Genomic DNA, 23,041 nt, shown 5'->3' on the forward strand with positions numbered 1-23,041 from the left:
ATAAACAGCAGATTTTATTCTGAATTTTTGGCTCTTGCAGAAAACAAAAATGGTAAAGTGCAGACTGTGTGTGTGTGTTTAGATTTGTGCTGAACTCGATTAAAGACTTGTGCAGCGCTGGGTACTGTGGTTGTCAGCCAAACCCACTCACCCTACTCCCTTGGTTATGTGTGCAGTGCATTGACCCATGATTTGCAGGGGAGTGCAAGATTTGGAGGTCCTCATTCAGGGCAGGTGAAGCAGAGAAGGGGAAACAGATTGGCTGAGCTGGAAAAGGAGGAGAGGAGGAAAATAGAACCTTAGAGATGGGGTGTGAGAATTTGGGGCTTTGGTGGAGAGGGAAGGAAAGTGCTATAGGTGTGCTGTTTTCTCTTCCTTTGGGCCCTTCTAGACTGTTGCTATTTTTAGCTGAAATTCGATCACATACCTGCAAATTGAGGTTGTGCAATTCAAGTTGATTAGCGCTCCCGCACAACAATCCTGCTCCCCCAACCTGGACCTTTTTGCAATAGGAAAAATGATGGGGGGAATGCACTGGAAAGTGTTGAACAGCCATTTGCTTGATGCATCATTCTATAACCTCCCTGCAAACAAATCTGAATGAATGCTCAGTCCTTGTCTAACCTCTATGCAAAGTTAGTGCAAAAGAATCGGGATGAATGTGAAATAAACAGGTCATCAGAAAGCAGCCTTTATGTGCTAAACATGCTAATGCTGCACTCATATAATTGTATTGCTGGAAGGGACACCAAGTCCAACCTCCTGCAATGTGAATAGCATCCTGAAATGTCATGGATCCTCCATTTTGCTTTAAGATGAACAGAGTGCTATATTAATTTTAAAAAATATGACACAAACACATATTTTCTTTGTAAAATATAACTTTTGAAAATTATATTGACCGATTGCTTTTAGAGATTTATATCTCAAGGTATATTTACAAATACACCTCTAAGCCATCTACAATTAAAATCTATATACTCTAAATAAAAGGCCTGAGATAATAAATGTAAATTTACGGGCCTGATATGTTACAAATGTTAACCTTCCAGACCTAAGCTATCTAGCAGCTCAGGTTTAGCAATCTGTCTCTTAATAAACTTTGAAGAGGGGCGGCGGGGACATGAAACTCAGGAGTTGCACAGTGGAAGTTTGACAGGGGGGAATCTGCGCACCATTAAAGGTATCACGGTGGGGGAAGCATGCGTAGCCTCCCCCGCTATGATAATGGCACACTCCAGCTTGAAATTTCACATTCTTTGTTGGGTGAGGAGGTGGGCATCTCCATTTCCTCGGCGCGGGGGGTTGGAAGAGAGCGATTCACAATCACCCCCTATCTTATGTGGAAATGGTATAATCCCGTCATACGTACACCCCTTTACTTTTCCTCCTGTGGAGAAATGGTACAGTCCAAGCAACTCCTCGCCGCTCGATCTAACCTGTTCGCTCGAAACGCCCCGCCTCATCAGACGTCTCATTGGTCGCTGGTGGAACATCTCCACTTGCAATAGGCTGTGGAGATTGGAAGGGGCGGGGATGGTGCCCCCTCCCGCCGCCGCCCTCCCCCAGGCGGGCTCGGTTGCGTGGCGGGACTCGGGTCCGAGCTGAGGAGGCGACGGGAGGCGGCGGAAAATGGCGCTGACTCAGGGGACCAAGCGGAAAGTCTGCTACTACTACGACGGTGGGTCGGGGGGTTCTGGGCTCGCGGACGGGCCGGCGAGGGAGCCTCTGGACTGAGGAGGGGGCAGCGGAGGAGGAAGGCTGGCGGTGGGGTGGGGGAGGGGCAGTCTGCGTGCAGAGGGGGCTGCTCGCTATGGGGCGCGGAGGGGGCAAGTTATAGGGGGGCAGGGAGGAAAGCAGGGCCGGTGCAGCCTTCTGGTATTTGGGGAGGAGGAAGGGAGGGGATGAAGGCGAGGTGGGAGTTGACGGGGGGCAGCGATGAAAGGAGCTAGCGAGGAGGGGAAACTTGAGTGAGGGTCTTGTAACCTGGGGGTGGGGAGGGGGGCGAGGGTCTTGGGAAGCGGGGACGGAGAGAGCCACAAGGGGGAACAGTTATGTATTTCATCCCTGGTTTTGCTCCAAAGGAGCTCCAGGCGGTGTTAACGCTCTCCTTACTGTCACAACAACCCTGCGAGGTAGGTTAGGTCGAGAATAAGGATTGACTTGGCCCAAGGTCACCCACTGGGACTCGTGCCTGGCTCTCCCCAGTCCTAGGCCAGGCCAGCTGCACCGCACCAAGAATGAGGGGGTGATGGTGGCGGCGGTTCTGGAGAAGGGGAAGGAGGGAAGAGGACTCTTTAGGGGCATCAAATAGCGCTCAGCGTTTGCAGAGCAGGCGTCCGAATCACTTTTTGTTCACTCCTTGTGATTTGGGGTATCCTTATGCCAACTTTACACAGTAGGCCGGCATTGTCGGTCCCCTGGTCTTGCAGAAGGTGGGGCTGGAGGGGGCGAGATTGGGGGTGCCTTCCCTGAGGCCCAACTAGTGAGTTTGTGAGAAAGGCACTTGGGCTCCCCGACCTCTGCTCTAACCGACCCCAGCGCTGAGGAAGACTTGGGGGGCAAGAGCAGGGAAATGTGAGTCTTGCTCAAGGAAGTTGGGTGCACAGGTTGTTGTGGGTGGAGTGAGACGGAAGGAATAGTGAACAAGGTTTTTGGGAAGATAGGAGAAGGTGGGTGTTGTGGGGGCAGAGAGGATGGCTCAGGAAGAAGGAACAGTGGTGATGTCTTGGGGTACGGGTGAAGATGGGGTGGGTGAAGATTTAGGGAGCAGCAGGGAGGGCTCCAGGGAGAGAGGACTGTGGAGATGGCTTATGGGAGGGCAGTGGGCAGTGTTAGAAACTGAGATGTGAAAGCAAGGAGCTAAATGGCACCTTAAACATAGGTTACTGATGCAGCAATGGAATGTCTAGGCGCGCTTTTTTATAACAAAAATAACAAAGCTGAAAATGAATAAACTGCAGCTAAAATAATTATGTTCACTTTTCATGTGGTCTAATTCTTCCCCTGCCCACCCCCCTAATATTCTTAAGAGGGTCTCTTCTCCAGTCTTCAAAGAGTAGCTGGAAGTGGGGAGGCAGAAAAAGGTCCTCCTTTCCTTCCACTCTGCAGTTTTAATCTGAAATCTTAGGCGCAGTACTGTACCCAGAGCTCAGAAACTGCTCACACTAATGAAATTCCCAGTCGCAAAATGCGCCTAGGACAATGGGAGTTTCGAACACTGGCAGTGGGCTAATAGCAGGGAAGTCAGTCAAATAGGAAAACTGGATGGTGGGAAACAGGGAAAACCTGAGCTAGGTAGGACAGACTTGCAAATAAGCCCAGTAGAATTATTGGTCTTCAGACATTTCCTTTAGCTTACATTCTCACACATATCTCCTTTAAGGCAAAAAAAGTATCATTTTCAAGTTTGCCAAAGGTTTCCTGTCCGGTTGCTTGGAGGTGGTCTCACTACTGGGTATTAAGTGGCTGTCTAAAAGCTTATGGGCAGGGGAAGATGTTCAGTGGGATTGGTGAAAAATTAAGGGGGGGGGGAATTAAGAGCTTTGCAGAGGGGGTTTTGTGGTGGGATGGGGGGAAATGAGAATTGTAGTGTTGAGGTTGGTGCTTTGGGCAGGCAAGAAATGGACAATTAGTATGGTCTGAGTTGTGGAAGAGGGGTAATTTTCAAAGCGCCTTGGAAGAGGAACTGGTGATATATCAGGGTTGATAGAAGTAGAAATCATACTGTTGATTGGGGAGGAAGCTCCTATGGAATGGACCTAGAACTGGTTACCCACTCACCACTTCTAAAAGCTCCTTCCAAACTTCAAGGCTGTTTTGCTCGCAGGGGACATCCAGGCCTTTGATTTCCTCCCCAAAGTCAGCAGCACATTATCTTGGTTTTGTTGGTGGTGGTAAGAGTGCATTGTATCCTTATAGGATATGGTGAGTTCCACCAGGGTGCTTTCCCAGATGCTGGGGTATTTGCCTTCACACTCTGGCCAAATCTTACCCAGAGCAGTTTTCCTTCTACCTCCTTCTCTTGGCAGTGTTTCAGCAGGAGATGCTCCTGCTCTTGCCTGTTCTTTTCTAGGCTTATCTGTTTGCCACAGGCTTGGCTGTATCCGCAACGTTTTGCTGCCTCTGAAGAACTCCTGTGTCCTGGTTTTTACACCAGTTTTAAGCACTTCATCTCTAGTTGAAGCTATTTCCTCACTTAGGGCAGGGCAGATCTGGATCACTTGTTACTCCCAACGGTATGCTTGACTCTTGGGGAAGATGGTTCCTGGGAGTGGGGGAAGAACCCTTCTTTGTGCAACAGTTTTGTTTTCTGGAAGTACATTGGCAAATAAAAAATGTGACTTATATTTGCATTTCCTTAAACACATACATATGCACTTTTTGGAACCCTATCTTTTGGAAAAGAAACTGGCTTAGATAATGCAGGCTTAAAATCTGTTTTCTTTGACAAAAATGAAATGAATGTTCACATACAGCAGCCTTCCCCCAACCTGGTGCCTGCCAGATGTGTTGGACAACAGCTTGTATTGAGTCCAAAATATCTGGAGGGGACTATGTTGAGTACCCCGATCTAGAGTTTTGCATCCCATTTTCAGTGCTGGCCAGCCAGATCATGTCTCTTGAACATTCCCATGCATAGCCTAAGGGTAATGGCCTTCCCCAGTTGTTTAGTTCCAGTCTCTTGTAATCAGAGGCATGCTGCCTCTGAATGTGATGGTTAATCATAGAATTGGAAGGGACCTTGAGGATCATCTAGTCCAACCTCCTGCAGTGCAGGACTATGCAGCTGTACCTTAAGGGGATAGAACCTGAAACCTTGGCATTATCAGCACCACACTCTAACCAACTGAATAGTTATTGGTCAACCATGAATTTGCCTTATGGCTTTAAATATATATTTGACAGCACGTTTCTATGCACTGTTTACTCACTTCTTTAAAAAAAGACTCTTTTGTGTTCAGAGGAGACTTTTCCTAAGTATGTGTCATAGCATTAAAGCCATCACATATTATGGCAGTGAGTTCTGTAAGTTAACTGTGTATTGTGGGAAGGAATGCATTTCTTCGTCTATTCCAACTTGCTCCTCATGTCCAGCATATTATGTATGAAACAGGGCCTCCTCCTGCACATTTGCCCCAAATTTGTTTTAGCTTCCCCACTTTTCAGAGTTGAGACTGGTGGGGATTTGGAGCAAAGCCTTCTTGGTTGCTGCACTCCATCTGGAATACCTGGCCTAAAGAAGCCCACCTTACAATATTATTACATTCTTTCCATTCTTTCCTTGTGGTTGATAAGCTGGTTCTATGTTCTGGATAGTTTTTGTTTTGTTTTTGGTTTGTTATGTTATACAAAACTTTGTATATGTTTTGATTTTGGTGCCATATTTAGCCAATGCAAACTCCCCTTCTCCATTAATTAGGAACATAAAGATCTCAATCTTGATGTATGTAGATGATTTAGTGCTGCTTCTCTCTTTCCTGACTGGGCCTCAAACATCTCTTGGAGGTCTTCAGTACTTACTGTAAACAGGAAAGTCTATCTATATATTACTCTAAGGCAAAGTTTGTGATTTGTGGCAGAAACAATCCTAGGTATAGATGGTGCTTGGACCAGCAGGTTATAGAACAAGCTTACTCATTTAGATACTTGGGCGTACTTCTTAATCAAACCCTCTCTTGGAATTGTCATATGGAAGCAGTGAAAGTCAAAGCACAGAAAACCATGGGAGCATTGATGTTCTGTTACAATAAGGGAGGGCAACTGATTTAACCTGTCCTAAATATATTTGGTAGTAAAGTGCTTACTCAAGTGCTGTATGGCGTTGAAACCTGGAACTCTGATTTGAACTCCATTTTTTCTGAAAGTCGTATCTCGGCTCCTGAACGCCTTGGGAGTCGAATGTTCCGGTTCCCAAAGGATCGAAAACCGGAAGTGAGTGTTCCAGTTTTTGAACTTTTTTTGGAAGCCAAATGTCCGGCGTGGCTTCCTCTATTGTTTCCAGTGCGCCTGTGCAGTTGGAAACCAATTAGAAGCCGTACCTTGTTTTCCAAACTTTTCGGAAGTTGAACAGACTTCTGGAACGGATTCTGTTTGACTTCCAAGGCTCTACTCCCTACCATCAGGAATATCAGCAGCTCTTCTTCATACAGAATCCTGGTGGCCAAGAATTAAGGCAAGGGTGAGCAAGAGTGAACTGTTCTCTCTCTCTCTCTCTCTCTCTCTACCTCTACACACACACACACACACTATGGCTATTGAGTGTTTTCCTGCTTGGTGCTATATGGAATTGAGTGATAACCGATTCTGGAAAACAACTTGTCTAGATGTTTTAGACTACAGTAGTACCTCTGTCTAAGAACAGCCCTGTTTACGAACTATCCTTTTTACGAACTCCACAAAACCGCAAGTAGTGTCCTGGTTTGCGAGCTTTACCTCGGTCTAAGAACGGAATCCGAACAGTGGAAGGGCACCAGCGGTGGGGTGGGAGGCCTCATTAGGGAAAGCGTGCCTCGGTTTAAGAACAGTTTTGGTTTAAGAACGGACTTCCGGAACGGATTAAGTTCGTAAACTAAGATGCCAGTGTATGTTTACTTTCCACAACTGAGCTCTGCTTTGACCTTGAATAGGTATCAACTAAGGGATTGGCTCTTCTTTATAGAATCTAGAAGGGACCTGCAACTAATCAGAAATGCCAAATTTTCCCTTGGTATCCGCTCTTGAGAACAGAGCATTTTAGAGCTAGTTATTTGACCAAACTCTCACCAGTGTCCTTAAGAAATGCCTTTATTGAGCTGCATTTCCACGTGATTCCCACTGCAGTCTTGGATGCCTGCTACGACAAGGTCCCATATGCAGACAAACTGTATTTGTGGTCAATCTCTGGTAGAAGACATCACTCATCATGGTTTGTGCTGCAGGAAGCTTTGGCACACTCTAAATTTTGAGCAACAAGAGGCCTCTGGATGTGTACGTGCACACACATGTGTCCTGGCTATCAGAGTTTCTTTTCTCTGCACAATTCCCCTTTCTGGAGACATCTTAAGCCCTGTCCCATCTTTATTCCCAGCTGCAGCAAACTCAAGCAGCATTTTTGAATCAGGCCATTGCTCCATATAGTGTGCTTTTGTCTGCTGACTGATAGCAGCTCCTTAGGAGAAGGGTGTATTTCTCAGCTTTACTGCTTGAGACCTTATTAATTGGATATGCTGGGGATTTAACTTTGGGCCATCTGTATGCAAAGTATTTGTTCTCTGTTATGATGCTCACATTCATTCCTTGTTAACACTCCTAAAGTTGTTTACAACATAATGTGCATTTCTTTTCTTCTTGTGTCTCAGGTGACATTGGAAACTATTACTATGGTCAAGGCCACCCTATGAAGCCCCACAGAATCAGGATGACTCACAATCTCCTTCTGAACTATGGCCTCTACAGAAAAATGGAAATCTATGTAAGTTTCTAACTACTTATTTAAAAATCCACAATTTGGGGACCAAGATGCTGCAGGCTCCAGGAGAGGAAATCATGGTCACCTTGCTCCTCTCCCCCATTTTTCTGCTGCTGCGCTGTGTTAAGGCATGGCTTGGTTTAGCATGTAATTCAGACCCAGACTTGTAGTTTAACTCTTTCCAGACTAACCACGAACTATGACAAAGGTTTATCTGAGAGAGCTATACCACAAACCCCAGATTCAGATAACACGCCAAGCCATGGCTTAGCACAGTGCAGCAGCAGAACATGTGTAGAAAAGCAAAGCAATCCTGATCTCTGCTCTAGGAGCCCAAATTCTTGCATATTTGTATTAAGCCATGGTTTGGCTTAGTGTAATGTGCAAACCAGGGCATAATAAGAAGGTGTCACAGACAAGAAACATTCTTAATACATCAGAACAAAAAACTGTTTCAGCTACCCTTATTAAAGGACTAGGGGAAACAGAATAATCCACTTATTCACTAAACTCCCCCGAGTTATCACATGCAAATGAAACTTCGCAAATAATAATGTGTGTTGGGAGGTGGACAGCCAATGACCCTTTGCTACAGCGTGATTGGCCCGGTGGGATGTAAACTTGCTGGGCTGGAAGTGGTTTGGGACCTGCAGCAATGGAGTTCTAGCAGTCTGATGCGACCTCCTAACTCACAAAAATAGGAATGGGAGGAAACTGATGAGGAACCAGACAGCAATAGGGTTAGAAGAAAAAAGCTGGAACAGCTGATGGGAAGCTGGGAATAGCATGTAAGACTCCCTTGCCATAGCAGGATTGGCTGCTGGCACTCCTACAGGAAAAGACAATTGGGCCCCACCCACTAGGCATGCCCAGTCAGGACTTTTATCCAGAGGCAAGCACAGTGAGATGAAGGGAGTACATTCTGGCCTATGATGAGGCCAGAATTCTCTCTCTGAATTCTGAAGGCACTCTGGCATACTTTTTGGCTTTCCATTAAAATAGTCTTGCAGACAAGTCCAAAAAGTTTTCTAGCCCACTGTTTTTATTCTCTCTCCTGCTAATGAATATCAGTAAGTGATTTGAGGCAAAATACAGACCCAACCATTCTTAATTTCACATATTGTACAGAAATTGATACCCATTTTCCACAAGGCTGTTGGTGATTCCATTCCACCTTTTCTGTTCAGACATAGAACTGTTACGTGTCACATGTCTATTTACATTCCAACACAGTTTGCTGGTGTAAGTGGAACTTCCGCTGTATTGCTTTTGCTTTTGACTCTATCTCTGAGAAGATGACAAGGAGAGATGACATGTTTCTTTGTCCTAATTTACATTTAATAAACCCATAGTCATAGTATGTATCCACAGCCTCAAGCCTATCCTGTTTGTGCAGTTTGCTCTGCTAAGTAAAGTGTGCCCATGTCAGCAGACCTGGGTCACTGATATATGTCGGAACCAGAGGTTGAGGGATCTTCGCAGTGTGACGGCTGGAAGGAGACGATCCAGCTGGGGGCTAGCCAGCTGGCTGTTCAACCCCCAGATGCCGACAAAGGCAATCCTAACTCACGTGGCTGTTTACAGACCTGCCTTAAAAAATATACCATCAATTTGAACAACACACTGATGCTTAAGCTTATCAATGGCAGACATACAGGTCTGATTGTACCTGGATTGGTGAGCTCTCTGCTCTTTAGGTTTTCCTACACAGTCCTTTCCATCAGTTCCTTCATTCTACATTGTATGGTAGAAGTAGAAACTAGACCCTCCCATTGGGTTCTCACCTTTCCTGTACTGCTCAGACTCTTGAACAGAAATGCCGCTGGAAAGCATTATTGGTAGAGTCTGAACTATGTTAACATTTTGTTGCATTATTTAGGTGTTTCTTTTAACTGTGTCATTACAGCGACCCTATAAGGCTAGTGCTGAAGAAATGACCAAATACCACAGCGATGACTACATCAAATTTCTGCGGTCGATTCGCCCAGACAACATGTCTGAGTACAGCAAGCAAATGCAGCGATGTATGTTCTGAGTGTGATTATTTTATCTTTGCTGGTAGTTGGAGCTGAAAGGGAACTTTCTCCACACAGTAATCTTGTTTTTGAAAATATAAAAACTATGGGTATACATAAGATATGAGCAGCAGAATTTGGTACCTGCAATAGTAAAATCACTTTGTGTTGTCATCAGCTTGTACTAAGCTTCCAGAAACCATTAGGGATAACACTGGCTTACCCTAGTAGGACAGTAGCTGTATTCATACAAAACAGTATAAAATAAGTACATCAAGCCTTGGGCTTGCATACTCCCTCCTCCTCTTTGCCCCCTTTATTTGTCCTCAACGTGAAGTTCAAGCTTTTAATATCTACCACCTCTGCACAAAGGGACGCGGATGCCGCTGTGGGTTAAACCACAGAGCCTAGGGCTTGCCGATCAGAAGGTCGGCGGTTCGAATCCCCGCGATGGGGTGAGCTCCCGTTGCTCGGTCCCTGCTCCTACCAACCCAGCAGTTCGAAAGCACGTCAAAGTGCAAGTAGATAAATAGGTACCGCTCTGGCGGGAAGGTAAACGGCGTTTCCGTGCGCTGCTCTGGTTCGCCAGAAGTGGCTTAGTCATGCTAGCCACATGACCCAGAAGCTGTATGCCGGCTCCCTCGGCCAATAAAGCAAGATGAGCACTGGAACCCCAGAGTCGGTCACGAGTGGACCTAATGGTCAGGGGTCCCTTTACCTTTACCTTTACCTTACCTCTGCACAAAGGGATGGAGATGTAGGAGACTCAACGGAGAGGCTTATTCGTGCAACAACAAACCATTGTTTATTAGGTTTGAAGTGTTCTGAGCTACATGAAGCACCTTAAATGCTGTATAGTTACTAGCTAGCAGAAAGTCCCTAGCACTGCCTGGAAAATTAACCAATTTTTAAATGGATTTTTAAATGGATAGTGTAATTTGTGAGTTTTGGGGCTCCAACCCAAGGAAATCTGTGGATCTGGCTATGAATCAGTTTGTGGGAGTGGGGAGAGAAAATGTTTAATTAGGGTTCATTTGGTTTGCCATCTTGATTCAACATGGTGTCTGCCTTCCAAACATAGGCAAAAACCACTTCCTCCACCTCAGGAACCCTCATGCTTTGTTTGGCAACAGTATGTCAAGAGGCATCTAGATTGGTGCAAGTTGGAAGTGCTCTGCCAATTTCGGCAAAGTCCTGCAAATCGGGTGGCAGTATCTTCGGAGGTGTCCAAATTGGAGTAGTTTACTAACATGAGTTTGACCAAACTGCGGGAGGCAGTGGAAGACAGGAGTGCCTGGCGTGCTCTGGTCCATGGGGTCATGAAGAGTCGGACACAACTAAATGACTAAACAACAACAACAAAGACCTGTCACACCAAAAATTGGACAAAGTCACATCAAAGTGAAGCTTTAGTTCACCATCTGGTTTCAGAATGGCACCCAGTGTCCAAACATTAACAAAGACTGGCTCCACCACCTCATAAATCCTCATGCCAAGCTTGGCAACAAAATCTTGAGAGGAAGCCAAACCTATAGAGAGCAGATGGACAAACAGATAATCCACTTTCCAAAGTACCGGTATATATAGTAGATTTAAGCTCCCTCTTTCAGTTCCATGTGACTCCAGCAGGTGGCGAGTTACTCTAGCGTTGATTCCCACCCTTCTGGAATGCGTTTGTGTTCTGTGCCAAGGGACAGCTTTTACAAATACAAGCTCTTGTCTTGAGTAGCCAACAGGTTGATATACTTTCTCCGCAAGCACCCCATTTCAGTGCATCTGCTCTCTAGTTGTGCTACATGTTTGGATTAACATGGGCAGGTTTGAAGGGGAAATATTGTCCACCCAGTTTACAGTTTTGTGACTTTCTGCCAGGTTCCCACCTTGCCTCTCCTCTTCACCCACCCTTCAGATATGTTAAAGTACTGTTGTTGTCTCAGGGAGAAGTTGTTTCAGAGTTCTGATAGCTCTTTCTCCAGTCTGTTAAGGCCCTTAAGTTAAATCTTGTCTCCTCAGTGTTTTCTTTTTCTTTCTTTATTCAAGTCAATGTTGGAGAAGACTGTCCTGTGTTTGATGGCTTGTTTGAATTTTGTCAGCTTTCTACCGGAGGGTCAGTTGGTAAGTAACAGCTAATTTTTTTTTAAAAAAGGATGAATTAACTGTAGATTGAAGTGTGAAAAATATATCTCTAATGAGGTCTTAAATGTTGCTTAATTAACGGGGCAACCCTGTGCATGTTTACTTGGGAAAGAAGATTCCACCTAAACATTAGGAAGAACTTCCTGACAGTAAGAGCTGTTCGACAGTGGAATTTGCTGCCAAGGAGTGTGGTGGAGTCTCCTTCTTTGGAGGTCTTTAAGCAGAGGCTTTACAACCATATGTCAGGAGTGCTCTGATGGTGTTTCCTGCTTGGCAGGGGGTTGGACTCGATGGCACTTGTGGTCTCTTCCAACTCTATGATTCTATGGGAGTTAGACTGTATTTGGTGGGGCTTATTCCTAAATGAGTGAAAATAGAATTGCAGTCTATTCTTACGTCTTGTTCCTGTTCTCCTTATGCCTGACATTTTGGGAAAATTGGGATTCGAAAACAATGGAACTTGCACTCCACAACCTGAGTTCTGATAATTTTGTTGGCAAGTGTGTTTACTATTAGTTTTATTTAGTAATCATCCTATAACTTGGTTTTCCAGGTGGTGCAGTTAATTTAAGTTTTGAAAAGAAAGCCACATGGAATACCACAATAGAATCAATACATACATATATAAGCAGCATGGAGACTAAATCTCTATGTGCAGCTTTTTTCAATCGGGCGCACCACCCCTGAGGTTGCCATCTCCCTTGTAGATAGAGGGGAAACCTGGCAAAGGATTGTTTATAAGCAATTCTGCATTCAGTTGTAGAGTTTGAGTGTCCTCTGCAAAGTTTTAGGGTTCCTGCTGTACGATTCTTTGCTATCTGGTTGTGTCATTGGTCTGAAATTCTCTCTACAGCCAGTGCAGTGAAGCTGAACAAGCAGCAGACAGACATTGCTGTGAACTGGGCAGGAGGCTTGCATCACGCCAAGAAGTCTGAAGCCTCAGGCTTCTGTTATGTCAATGACATCGTTCTGGCCATCTTGGAGTTGCTAAAGTACGTACAACAATTTACCCCTGAAGCTCTCAGAAACAATAGTCTCAGTTCTTGCAGAGATGATAGCAGCTCCTCCCCTATAAGTAGCCCCCTCTGCTTTTTACTACTGATTTTTATATGATTATATTATAATACCTCTCTGAATTTGTCATTCTGAAATGAAAATATCTTCTTGGACTGTACTGCTTCAAACTGCAAGTGGAGGATTGCTTGATTATTCCAATTCAAAAATAGTTTTACACAAGGAAAGCTAGCTAGATGTTGGGTGAAAACCTCCAGTTTAGCCTTATTTCCAGCATGCTGGTTTTATATGCACAGGGATTTCTTTTTCCAGGGGGAAATGTTCAGCTGCTTGAGTTCTTGTCCCTGAGGTGGCCCAGGTAGTACAGGCAGTGACTATTTTGCACAGGGGTTATCTTCCAGACCCCCGTGCATGTCAGCAGAACCCACGTAAGCCCGCCCCACCCCTTTTGTGACATTTTTGGGTCACTTCTGGGTTTGGCAAGATGCGCACACGCGCAGTCGCGCACATATCAAACACTCCTAAAATGGTTGCTGCCTCTACTCCATTGATGCTCCTCAGTCTTCCATTTTCATGACTGTCCCTTGTGCAATCAACTGTATAACCGATACAGCAATTTTAAACTCTTTTTTCCTAGTCTGTATTGCTTGTTTTGGCAAGGAGATTCAAGGCAGGCAGAAGAAAGTTGCTTCTTCACCCAAAACATAACAATTGTAGGGAATTTGTTGCCACAATATATGGTGATAGCCCCTAACCCAGATGGCTTCTAAAGGGGATTCGAGTGACAAATTCATGCAGGATAAATTTGTCAGCAGCCACTAGTGTTGATAGCTGTATGGCACCTTTCAATTCAGATGCAGCATGCCTCTGAATAGCAGTTTCTTGGAAGCAAAAGTGGGGTCAGAGCCTGCTTGTAGGCTTCCAAGGAGCATCTGGCTGGCCACTGTGAGAACAGTTGAATAAGGTGGACCTTTTGTCTGATGAGGAAGTTCCTAGGCTTACCATATTGTTCTGTTGGTATCAGTTGAAAAGCTAATCTGCGGAAACCTGTCCCTGTGTAATTTTATCAATATGTATGTGTGTCCTTTCTGGTTGTGATGCTAATACACGGGTCGGCAAGGTTTACCGGCCATGGGGCAGATCACTCCCATGGAGATCGTCCGTGGACCGGACTGGCACAGCGCGACGCCAGAAATTGTGTCTGTGCTTGTCACCGGCGGCAGAAATTGCTTCTGCACATGTCCAGACGCCAAAAACCGCACCTGCGCAGAAGCAATTTTCAGTGTCTGGACATGCGCAGACGCAATTTCCAGTATCTACGCATGCGCAGACACGTTTTCTGGCACCGCTCAGTGAGCCCCCGTGCTGGTTTAGCGCAGCGCGCGGGGGACTTGCTGAGTGAGCGGCTCATTGGCCGGTAAAACGGTCTTTCATCCGGCCCATAGGCCGCACGTTGCCGACCCCTGCGCTAATACCTTACATCCTACAACAAGTAAAGAAACTGATACGGGGGTATCAGGCTAGTGGGATGATTTCCAAACAGTGCTCCAAGGAACCTTGGGGGCTCTTGGAATTTTATTGAGGGTTCCTTTATGGGAAGATGGGTCCCTGCAGACAGGTTTCTGTGGCTAACCAACAGCTTTATGCTCCGTTTCCCTTCTTCCCTGTCATGGGCAGGTAAGTGGTTTTGGGCCTTGTAATGCCAGTCTGACAGCCCCTTTGCAATCCCAGGTACCACCAGAGAGTGTTGTATGTCGACATAGACATTCACCATGGCGACGGTGTGGAGGAGGCCTTCTACACTACAGACCGTGTCATGACAGCATCTTTCCATAAGTATGGCGAATACTTCCCAGGAACAGGGGACCTGCGGGTGAGAACGGAGGCTGCAGCAGCACCTCCCTTGGAAGGCTGGCTGAAACAGCAAGGTTCCCCTGTGACAACTCCCAGGCCCTTTGATGAAGAGAGCAGCTTTGTTCATGAGCTTCTCCCATTCTAAAACTAATGCATAATGTTCACCAGGCACTCACAGTATTAGTTGCCTCCCCTTGAAAATATCTACAAGCAGGGGGCTGTATTTTTCATGCTATTGTGATTGCAGCAAGAAAGCTGGCCACAGAATTCAGAATCCAGAGGATTGCCTCTCTCTCCCACCGCACCCAATCTCTAAAATTGTGTTTTTAGCCCTTTACATGTGAGGGAAAGCTTTTTTTTTTTTTTACCAGTATTCCTGGTAAAATCTCAAACTGGAAGGAGTGTGGTCAGTATCATGTGATCAAGTGGTGGGACTTTGCTCTTCTGTAGGTCCTTTTCCCTCATCTGAAGCCTGCGGACATAGAACAGATTACCACAAAGTAAGCTAGCTTGCATATTTGTTAAATCTGTGTATTTTAATCAGGTAAAAGAGTGGGGTTCCACTAACCTCTCCCCAGCTCTGTTTTATTGAATACTGATACAAAATATACCTAGCCTTGCCTTTTCTAAATTGCTGTGTTGAGATTTGTTGCGGAGAGGCAGGTCTGAATAAGATGTTGGCCGTTTGTGGACAAGGTCTCAGTTGCCCTCTTAAATTTGGAAAAGCAGGACATGCTAGCCCTTGGGTGTCCTATGCAAATTGAGGAGAGCAGTGCTGTGAGGACAGTGAGACCTCCAAAGGCCAAGAGACACAGCCCAGGTTATTTCACAGTGTCTCATTCCCTTTACCCTCTAGGACATTGGTGCAGGCAAAGGAAAATATTACGCAGTCAACTACCCCCTCCGGGATGGGATAGATGATGAGTCCTATGAAGCCATCTTTAAGCCGGTAAGTTTCCCTTTCTGGAATGTTCCTTGTGGTGGGATATTCTTCCTTAGTGTTCCACATTTCTGCTCACCAAGGCAAGGGTGATGTGTCGACTCCCAATCTGCTCTTATAGCTTAGAGATGAGGTGGGTGGGATCCTTCTTCCATTGTGCTGAGCTCCAGAGGGGCACTAGAGAGAATGGCTGTGGTTTGGAGCTAGTGGGGGTGGGGGCAGTAGATTATTTCCTGACTTCTTGCAGGAACGCATCACAAAAAGTAAGGAATTAGGACTGCAATCTTCTGCACACATACATGCTTGGAATAAGCCCACTTGAATGCAGTGGAACTAACTTCCTAGTAAACATACAAGTTTGCACTGAATGGGGGCGGGTTCTGATAATCAAAATGTGTGTGAATTTATGTGCTTGCTGCAGGCCGATCCTGCTCAGGTATGCATCTGGACTCTCTCTCTTATTTGATCAGGTGATGTCCAAAGTGATGGAGACATTCCAGCCTAGTGCTGTTGCATTGCAGTGTGGCTCAGATTCCTTATCAGGAGACAGGCTGGGTTGCTTTAATCTGACCATTAAAGGTAAGCAGGCTTATTCAGGACCTGTCTTGCTCTCCAAGGTAGCACCATGCGATCTAAAGAGGCCCTATTGAGGAGATCTGTCTTAAAAGTGGCTTATTGGGTTGCTTCTGCTGTTGGGCACACGTAGTTGGACAGTTCATTATTGTGCGGAAGCTCTCCACCTCTCGTCTCAGCAACCCAACACCCTTCTTCCCTTCTCTGCTTCTCTGAGGTCATGCCAAGTGTGTGGAATTCATCAAGAGCTTTAACTTGCCCATGCTGATGCTCGGAGGGGGCGGCTACACCATCCGCAACGTGGCCAGGTGCTGGACCTATGAGACTGCTGTGGCTTTGAATACAGATATTCCAAATGGTAAAGTCACCTGCCTTTTGATTTCTAGAATACCTTTAAAAGATTCTTGTGGTGTTGAGCTCTCTGGAAATGGACTTTGAGGGGAGCCAGGCCTGCATGCAGCCTAGTTACACATGAGGAGGAGTTGGCCTTTACATGGGATTTATAGCAACGAAACTGGCAACCTTTCTTAGGGCTAGAAGAAGGTCTCCAGTGGTTCATATTAATCTGAGAACCTCAGAGTCCTGGAGAATTTCAAGCAGTGTAATGTGATAGAAATTTTGCATTGCAGCTGTGTGCATTTGGGGTAGGGCAAACAGCACCCCTCCAAACAAGCCATATCTACATCCTAAACAAATTATGCAGATTAAATGTTTTTGCATGCATTTTCTTTCACTGCTAAAATGGAGGCAGCATCATGGAAATGTGAAGAGTCTTCCCTGGCAGAAGCATTTTCTGCCCCCTTCTTCATTTGCACCTGCCTTTTCTTACAGCCAGTATTTGAATTGCCTCGATGGAGACCCAGTAACATTCTGTTTGTTTTTTGTTTTTTTAAAAAAACTTTCCGCAGAGCTTCCATACAATGATTATTTTGAATATTTTGGGCCGGACTTCAAGCTCCACATCAGCCCTTCCAACATGACCAACCAAAACACCAATGAATATCTGGAGAAGATTAAGTAAGTTTGCCTTGCTTGTCTCACGAGTGAAGCTAGTCACTTCTGCTGTGTGTGTGTGTGTGTGTGTGTGTGTGTGTGGTGTTGTTGTTGTTGTTGTTGTTGTTGTTGTTGTTGTTGTTGTCCCTTTCTGATGGCTCTCTGATGGGCCCTTTGTGATTGCTTGGCCACAGGCAACGTCTCTTTGAGAACTTGCGAATGCTTCCCCATGCTCCTGGAGTCCAGATGCAGCCGATCCCGGAGGATGCTGTCCCAGAGGACAGTGGAGATGAAGATGAAGAGGATCCTGACAAGCGGATTTCCAGTGAGTGCTTTGGGGCTGTGGAGATTGCTTGCTGCCTTGGATCATGCATAGGCGGGTGCACACTTTGGGTAGTTAGAGCAGGGGAAATGTGCAACCTTTAGCAGGATAACAGTAGAGGAACCAGTCCCTTTTCTGGTCAGTGGGGACTGCCCTGCCTTAGATATGCAGCCCCAGCCAAGCAGCAACTGCAACCTCTGGCTCTTTGTAGGACCCATAATGTGGTTTAGGATTGTCTTTCCCCTCCGTGTTTCATTATTACAATTTGTAATCTCAGAGCCAGGATTGGCTGATCTGGAAAGAGTGGTGGTCCACCAAATAGCCAGTAACATTGTGTGCTTCAAACAGTGGAACTTTGCTTTTGTCTCTGTATGTGTGTGCACTTTCCATCTATAGTTTTTCCTGAAGGCTCCCCTGCCTGAAACCAAAAGCCTGGTGCCGCTGATACAGCCTTTTCTTTTCTCCCCCCTCCAGTCCGCTCATCAGACAAGAGAATAGCTTGTGATGAGGAATTCTCTGACTCTGAAGACGAAGGGGAAGGTGGGCGCAAAAACGTTGCCAATTTCAAGAAGGCCAAACGGGCAAAAACGGAAGAAGAGGAGAAGGAGGAGGAGAAGAAAGGAGGTGGGGAAAGCCGCAGCTTAACAGCTACTGACTGACATTTTTACTGTTTTTCAGGGTTCAGTCCCCTAGGTAGTTTTTCTGCTGAAACCACGGGATATGCTTTTGAAAAATAATTATAGCTGGTTCTTATATGTGGCAGTCTCACGTCCAAGGAGCTGCTCAAGTCCGTACCTGCTTTGCTCAGTAATGTTGCAGCACCAGGTACCCCCAGACCACCTGTTGAGTACCTATAAAGTAGTGTAAAGTGCTTCTGAGCATGTGCAGAGTGTGTTTCTCTTGCCTTTGAGTAGCTACAGACCAGCCTGTCTTGCATTTTAAGAGATTCTATGTGCAGTCTTGTCTGACTTTAGAAAGGAACCACTGTAGGCAGCAAATGGTGGTATGGATGTGAGCCTCTTTTTCTGAGCAGCACCCTGTTCTTCAGTACCCCAGCCTTTGGGAGGGGGGGCGCTCCCAGCATTCCCAAGTGGAATGCCTATCTTTCTTTTGCATTGCTTTCTTTTGGTGGCAGCAAGAGGACTGCATCTGACAGCGTAGCTGGCTACAGATTTCATAAGTAACCATCTGCCTGCAGGAGCATATCTGCTGGTTCTGTGTTCCCAGGGCAACAGCAAGCTTAATGGTGGCTGCTTTGTAATTTGAAAGTTTTACCCCTGTCATGTTGGAGAAGTGACAATTCCCAACTTTAGAAACAAAACAATCCATTATTGGAGTCACTAGAACTTTGAAAATCTGTATATGACCCTTTGAAGGATTAATTAATTAATTTATATTCCCATCTTCAGATCCCTGTGGTGTAATATGTATATATAAAATCCAAATGTTACATTGTTTAAGCCTTGGGGAAAGAGGAATGTTTTTGTCTGCCTCCCAAAAGCCAAGAGGAGAGGGGGCTTCCTTGGGCGCAGGGAGTTGCAGATAATGAAGAGGTGACCACAAAAAAGCCAGCTTCTCATGGCCAGTGCCTGAACCTCTGGAGCCCAAGACCAGGCATAGGCAGACTCGGCCTTCCAGATGTTTTGAGACTACAATTCCCATCATCCCTGACCACTGGTCCTGTTAGCTAGGGATGATGGGAGTTGTAGTCCCAAAACATCTGGAGGGCCGAGTTTGCCTATGCCTGCCAAGACACTCCGAGCAGAGCCCCAGCCAAAGACCTACAGCATCCGTATGGGAGAAGCCATGTCCAATGGGTAGGGTATGGGGGCAGGTTAGAAATTGTAAGATTATGCAGCTTAATTTACTTTAATTAATTTGCACAATTTGCTCTGATTTTTACCACCACATCCCACTCCCAGTGTTACGAAATGTTCAATCACCTTTCTGACTTGTGAGATTTCAGCAGGCCTTGTGCACACACTTCCAAGCATATGTCCACAGGCCTTGAAACTTGTTCCTGCTGCTGTTATTAATTATACAAAAGCTGAGTTTGCAAAAAGCTGAATTACCTTTCTTGTGGAAACTGGCCTATTTTTAACAGATTGATAGTGCTGTGTTTTTGCTTCTTTTGCATTGTGTTTTTATGTTGTGTAAACTGCCTTGGGTGGGCTCTGCCCCAAATGTTGAGCCCTCTCAAAAGAATCATTTTATAAATAACAATATTAATAAATGTAGAGCTCTTGGGGAGGTTAGAAGGAGGATGGGCATAGTGAGAGGCAACAGGGCATACATTTCAGAGAGAAAACAAATTCAAGAATATTAGGGCAGGCTAAAGGCTGGAGTTTGTGTCCAAGAATCATTTCTGCACCTAGTTATATAACTGCATGCCATGATCTCTTACAGAAGTGAAAGAGGAAGAGAAGGCAAAAGAGGACACGACAGAGCCCAAAGGGTGAGACCCCTTTCCCCTCATTTAAATGGTGTTGCTGCTTGTTATGTTTGGAAAGTGAAGCTCTTTTGGTTCAACTCTTCAGCCTCCAAGTGCACATAAATCTTCATAACCAGGTACCTTGCTGTTTAAGCGAACCATCTAGCTGTGTGCATGAGCAGCTCCTTGCCTCATGGCAAAGCCATGCACACATAGAGCAGCTCATAGAGGCAGCCCTACCATGAAATAAGGTGAGGCTGTCTCTTCAGGCGGTAGAATTTGGTACCTTTTTAAGAGCAGCACAGGAGGTGATGGATGGACCATTGAAAGGAAAGAGGACCAGTGTAAGAACATAGGAGCTAAAACTTTTGAGGATGCTGTGAGAGTTCAGGTTTGTTAGGCTTCTCAGTTTAACATTTGTAACCTTTGGTACCTGTTAACACACTGCTTCTTCCTTGCCTTTATCCCACAGCATAAAGGAAGAGACAAAATCGACCTAAGAAGCTGGCAGACGGGTAACCCCTCAGTCCCCTGGTTCCCTGGATTGGCCTCTCGGGTACCTTCCCATTCCACAAGATTTGTATTTTATATAAGTTTCTGTAGATATTTCTATATAAATATTTTGGGGACTTGAGACCCAGGTGGATTTCCTTGCTGCGATTCCCTGGGGGTGAGGAATCTGCTTGGTACACAGTCCTACTCGGCCTCAGGGCTACAGCTTGAGTGGAACCCTTATTCTTGCGTTCCTGCTGCCGCCTCTTTGGGGACATGTGTGTGTTTGTTTTTTCATTTTTCAAAAAACTTTAAAGTCTCCCTTTCTCCTGCACCTTCTCTTCTTTTGAAACTATGGTCTCCCCTTGGAGAAACATATGCTCTGGGGCTTTGGGTTTTTGTCTTTTGTTGTTTTCCTTGAATAGTTTTTTGAGGTATGGATACAGCCATAAAACTTTGGGAGGCTTTTTTGGGGGGGTGGCGGGGGGGTTGAAGCTTCAAGTTTCAAGCAGCACCCATGAAAGAATCGACTCCGTTCTGGGTAACCACAAATTGATGCTGCTCCTCAGCATCCCAGAGGCGCAAGTTAATGAGTGGAGGGGCAGTTCCAGTCAGCCCCTCCAAGGAACAGGGAATCCTCTAGGGCATGGCGGAAGTGTCAGTGGAAGTGCTTATTAATGTGAAGTCTCCTCATGCTGTGGAGAGGAATATGCATTTTCTCCACAGAGGACAGTGCAGGAGTGAAGGTTCCTCTGTTCTGCATCAAACGCTCCTCACTGTGAACTTAGCACACATGGTGCTCACTTGTCTAATCCTCTTTTGTCCTGTCATGGCCTTACCCCCAGAATCTGCTCCAAAACCTATAGCTGGCATGTGCAGAAACTAGCCAGTGATTCATAAGGGCATCTTTTTTTTTAAAAGGCCTCTCAAATATCACCATATTCTAGGAGAAAAGTTCTAGGGGTGGTTTTGGTTACACACGCCAGCCAAGTGCAAGCGGCGGGGGTGGAATTTTTCAGTGGGTTGTGGGATTGGATTGGAAGGGGGAGCATCCCTCCACAGAGCGCCACCGTAAGGGGTCAATCTCAACGATGCTGCTAATTTAGCCATGTCACTCTTGGGGCAGAGGGTGGGGTGGGTTGGGGGGCAGGGAGAGAAAGGTTTTTATTTTTTTAAGCCTCTGGTTTAGCTGTTTTTTAGTCTCTGGGATGCAAGATCCATGCAGCTCTTCGATACTTGTATTGGTGAAATGAAAGATCATTGTATTTGTCTTTTGGGGGCAGGGCAGGGAAGATATATATATTGTGGTTTTTTTTTAAAAAAAGAACTTTTTATTTTCATTTTTTTGAAGAAAAAGCTTTGTAATAAAATTGGTCTGTTTCTCTGTTTTGGGTAGTGAATTATTTTCTGTGTATAGTGGTACCTTGGGTTACATACGCTTCAGGTTACAGACTCCGCTAACCCAGAAATAGTACCTCGGGTTAAGAACTTTGCTTCAGGATGAGACCAGAAATCGTGCGGTGGCGGCAGGCCCCATTAGCTAAAGTGGTACTTCAGGTTAAGAACAGTTTCAGGTTAAGAATGGACCTCTGAAATGAATTATGTAACCAGAGGTACCACTGTATAGATGGAAAGAAACCAGTAGAGGCTTTCCTGCCACCTCATGGTCTTTGCCTCAACAAAGCAGGGAGCAAGAAAACCTAGCCCTGTTGGCTACTATTGTGCCTTCTGCCAGATTCAGCTGGTGCATCCTTCCTGGTTATCTATGCCTTGGCAATGTCCATTTTCAGCTAATCAACTGTTACATTTGAGTGGTTTTTGAAGGCTTCATGAAGTTGTTAGTATAGCCTACAGGTTTTAGGCTATTAACCAGGCATTGCCAAGGTCAGCATATTTCACCAGGATTTATGAAGATCTTTAAAGTGCCAGTTGTAGTGGTTTCTTTCTGGGAACAACTGAAGGTGGTGTTTTAAGCAGTTTAGGATTCTGGAGAATCTCAAGGATGGTCTGCTCCTATATGAATCTGCCTATATAAGATGATCTGCTAAAATCAGTACAGATCCAAGACAGTTTAGTGTTAGGGCTAACACTTTAAAAAGTCCAGCTGTGCCATCTATTCTTCCTTGCTTCAACTTGCTGAATGGAGGCCCAGACATGACTGAATCTCTTCTGTCTGCCCCCTAGGCAGGCCATGGAGGAAAAGATTTTGTCTGGAAAGCCTTCTTGCCTCCATTTGCCAAACACCAATGTTGTTAAGCACCGGTTTAAAAACTTTTGGAGCATCTTTTTGCCTTAGCTGCTTGTGTGTGTATTTATGACTATATATGTGATGTGAGCTGCTGTAGATGCCTGGTGAATTAGAATGAGGCAATGTGGTCTTTATTTTACTAAAGCTTTTGACAAAGTCCCCCATGGTATTCTTGCAAAGAAGCTGATAAAATGTGGGCTGGACAAGGTAACTGTTAGGAAGGTTTGTAGCTGGTTGATGGACCAAACCGAAAGTGCTCACAAATGGTTCCTCCTCTTCCTGGAAGAAAGTGACAAATGAGATGGTACAGAGTTCTGTCCTGGGCCTGTTGTCCAGTATCTTTATAAACAACTTAAAATAAATTGAGGGGATGCTCATCAAATTTGCCGATGACACCAAACTGCAAGGGATAGCTAGTGCCGCAGAAAATAATCTGAATACAAGATGACCTTAACAGATTGGAGAACTGGGCCCAAACAAAATGAATTTCAATAGGGACAAATTTAAGGCTCTATATTTATGTACTGCTGGCAAGCCAGGTGTCCCATGTGAAAAGGATCTATGGGTGAGTGG

The 23,041-nt window shown here is 45.4% G+C and overlaps 1 protein-coding gene and 1 long non-coding RNA gene across 2 annotated transcripts; one reads left to right on the top strand and one right to left on the bottom strand.

Annotated features, from left to right (window-relative positions):
* The first annotated feature begins 1,430 nt into the window (after positions 1-1,430).
* On the top strand, positions 1,431-21,608 carry HDAC1 (histone deacetylase 1). The gene is made up of 14 exons (XM_083625267.1): positions 1,431-1,681; positions 7,341-7,453; positions 9,357-9,474; positions 11,506-11,580; positions 12,455-12,593; positions 14,347-14,488; positions 15,326-15,418; positions 15,880-15,988; positions 16,200-16,340; positions 16,891-16,999; positions 17,170-17,300; positions 17,772-17,921; positions 19,704-19,752; positions 20,201-21,608. The coding sequence occupies exons 1-14, from the start codon at positions 1,633-1,635 to the stop codon at positions 20,226-20,228; spliced, it is 1,446 nt and encodes a 481-aa protein (XP_083481393.1). The 5' UTR covers positions 1,431-1,632; the 3' UTR covers positions 20,229-21,608.
* LOC310767899 lies at positions 21,529-22,589 on the bottom strand. The gene is made up of 2 exons (XR_014551109.1): positions 21,838-22,589; positions 21,529-21,627 (listed from the first exon to the last, which is right to left on the bottom strand). It is a non-coding gene; the product is annotated as an uncharacterized lncRNA (long non-coding RNA).
* Positions 22,590-23,041: the final 452 nt, after the last annotated feature.

This window comes from Podarcis filfolensis (assembly GCF_964270895.1).
Source record: "Podarcis filfolensis genome assembly, chromosome: 8".
NCBI classification, from domain to species: domain Eukaryota; kingdom Metazoa; phylum Chordata; class Lepidosauria; order Squamata; family Lacertidae; genus Podarcis; species Podarcis filfolensis.

Coding starts and splice junctions, on each gene's coding strand:
- HDAC1 (XM_083625267.1), top strand. CDS start 1,633: ATGGCGCTGACTCAGGGGACCAAGCGGAAAGTCTGCTACTACTACGAC. Junction 11,581..12,454: donor TTCTACCGGAGGGTCAGTTG/GTAAGTAACAGC, acceptor TTCTCTCTACAG/CCAGTGCAGTGAAGCTGAAC. Junction 19,753..20,200: donor GACACGACAGAGCCCAAAGG/GTGAGACCCCTT, acceptor TTTATCCCACAG/CATAAAGGAAGAGACAAAAT.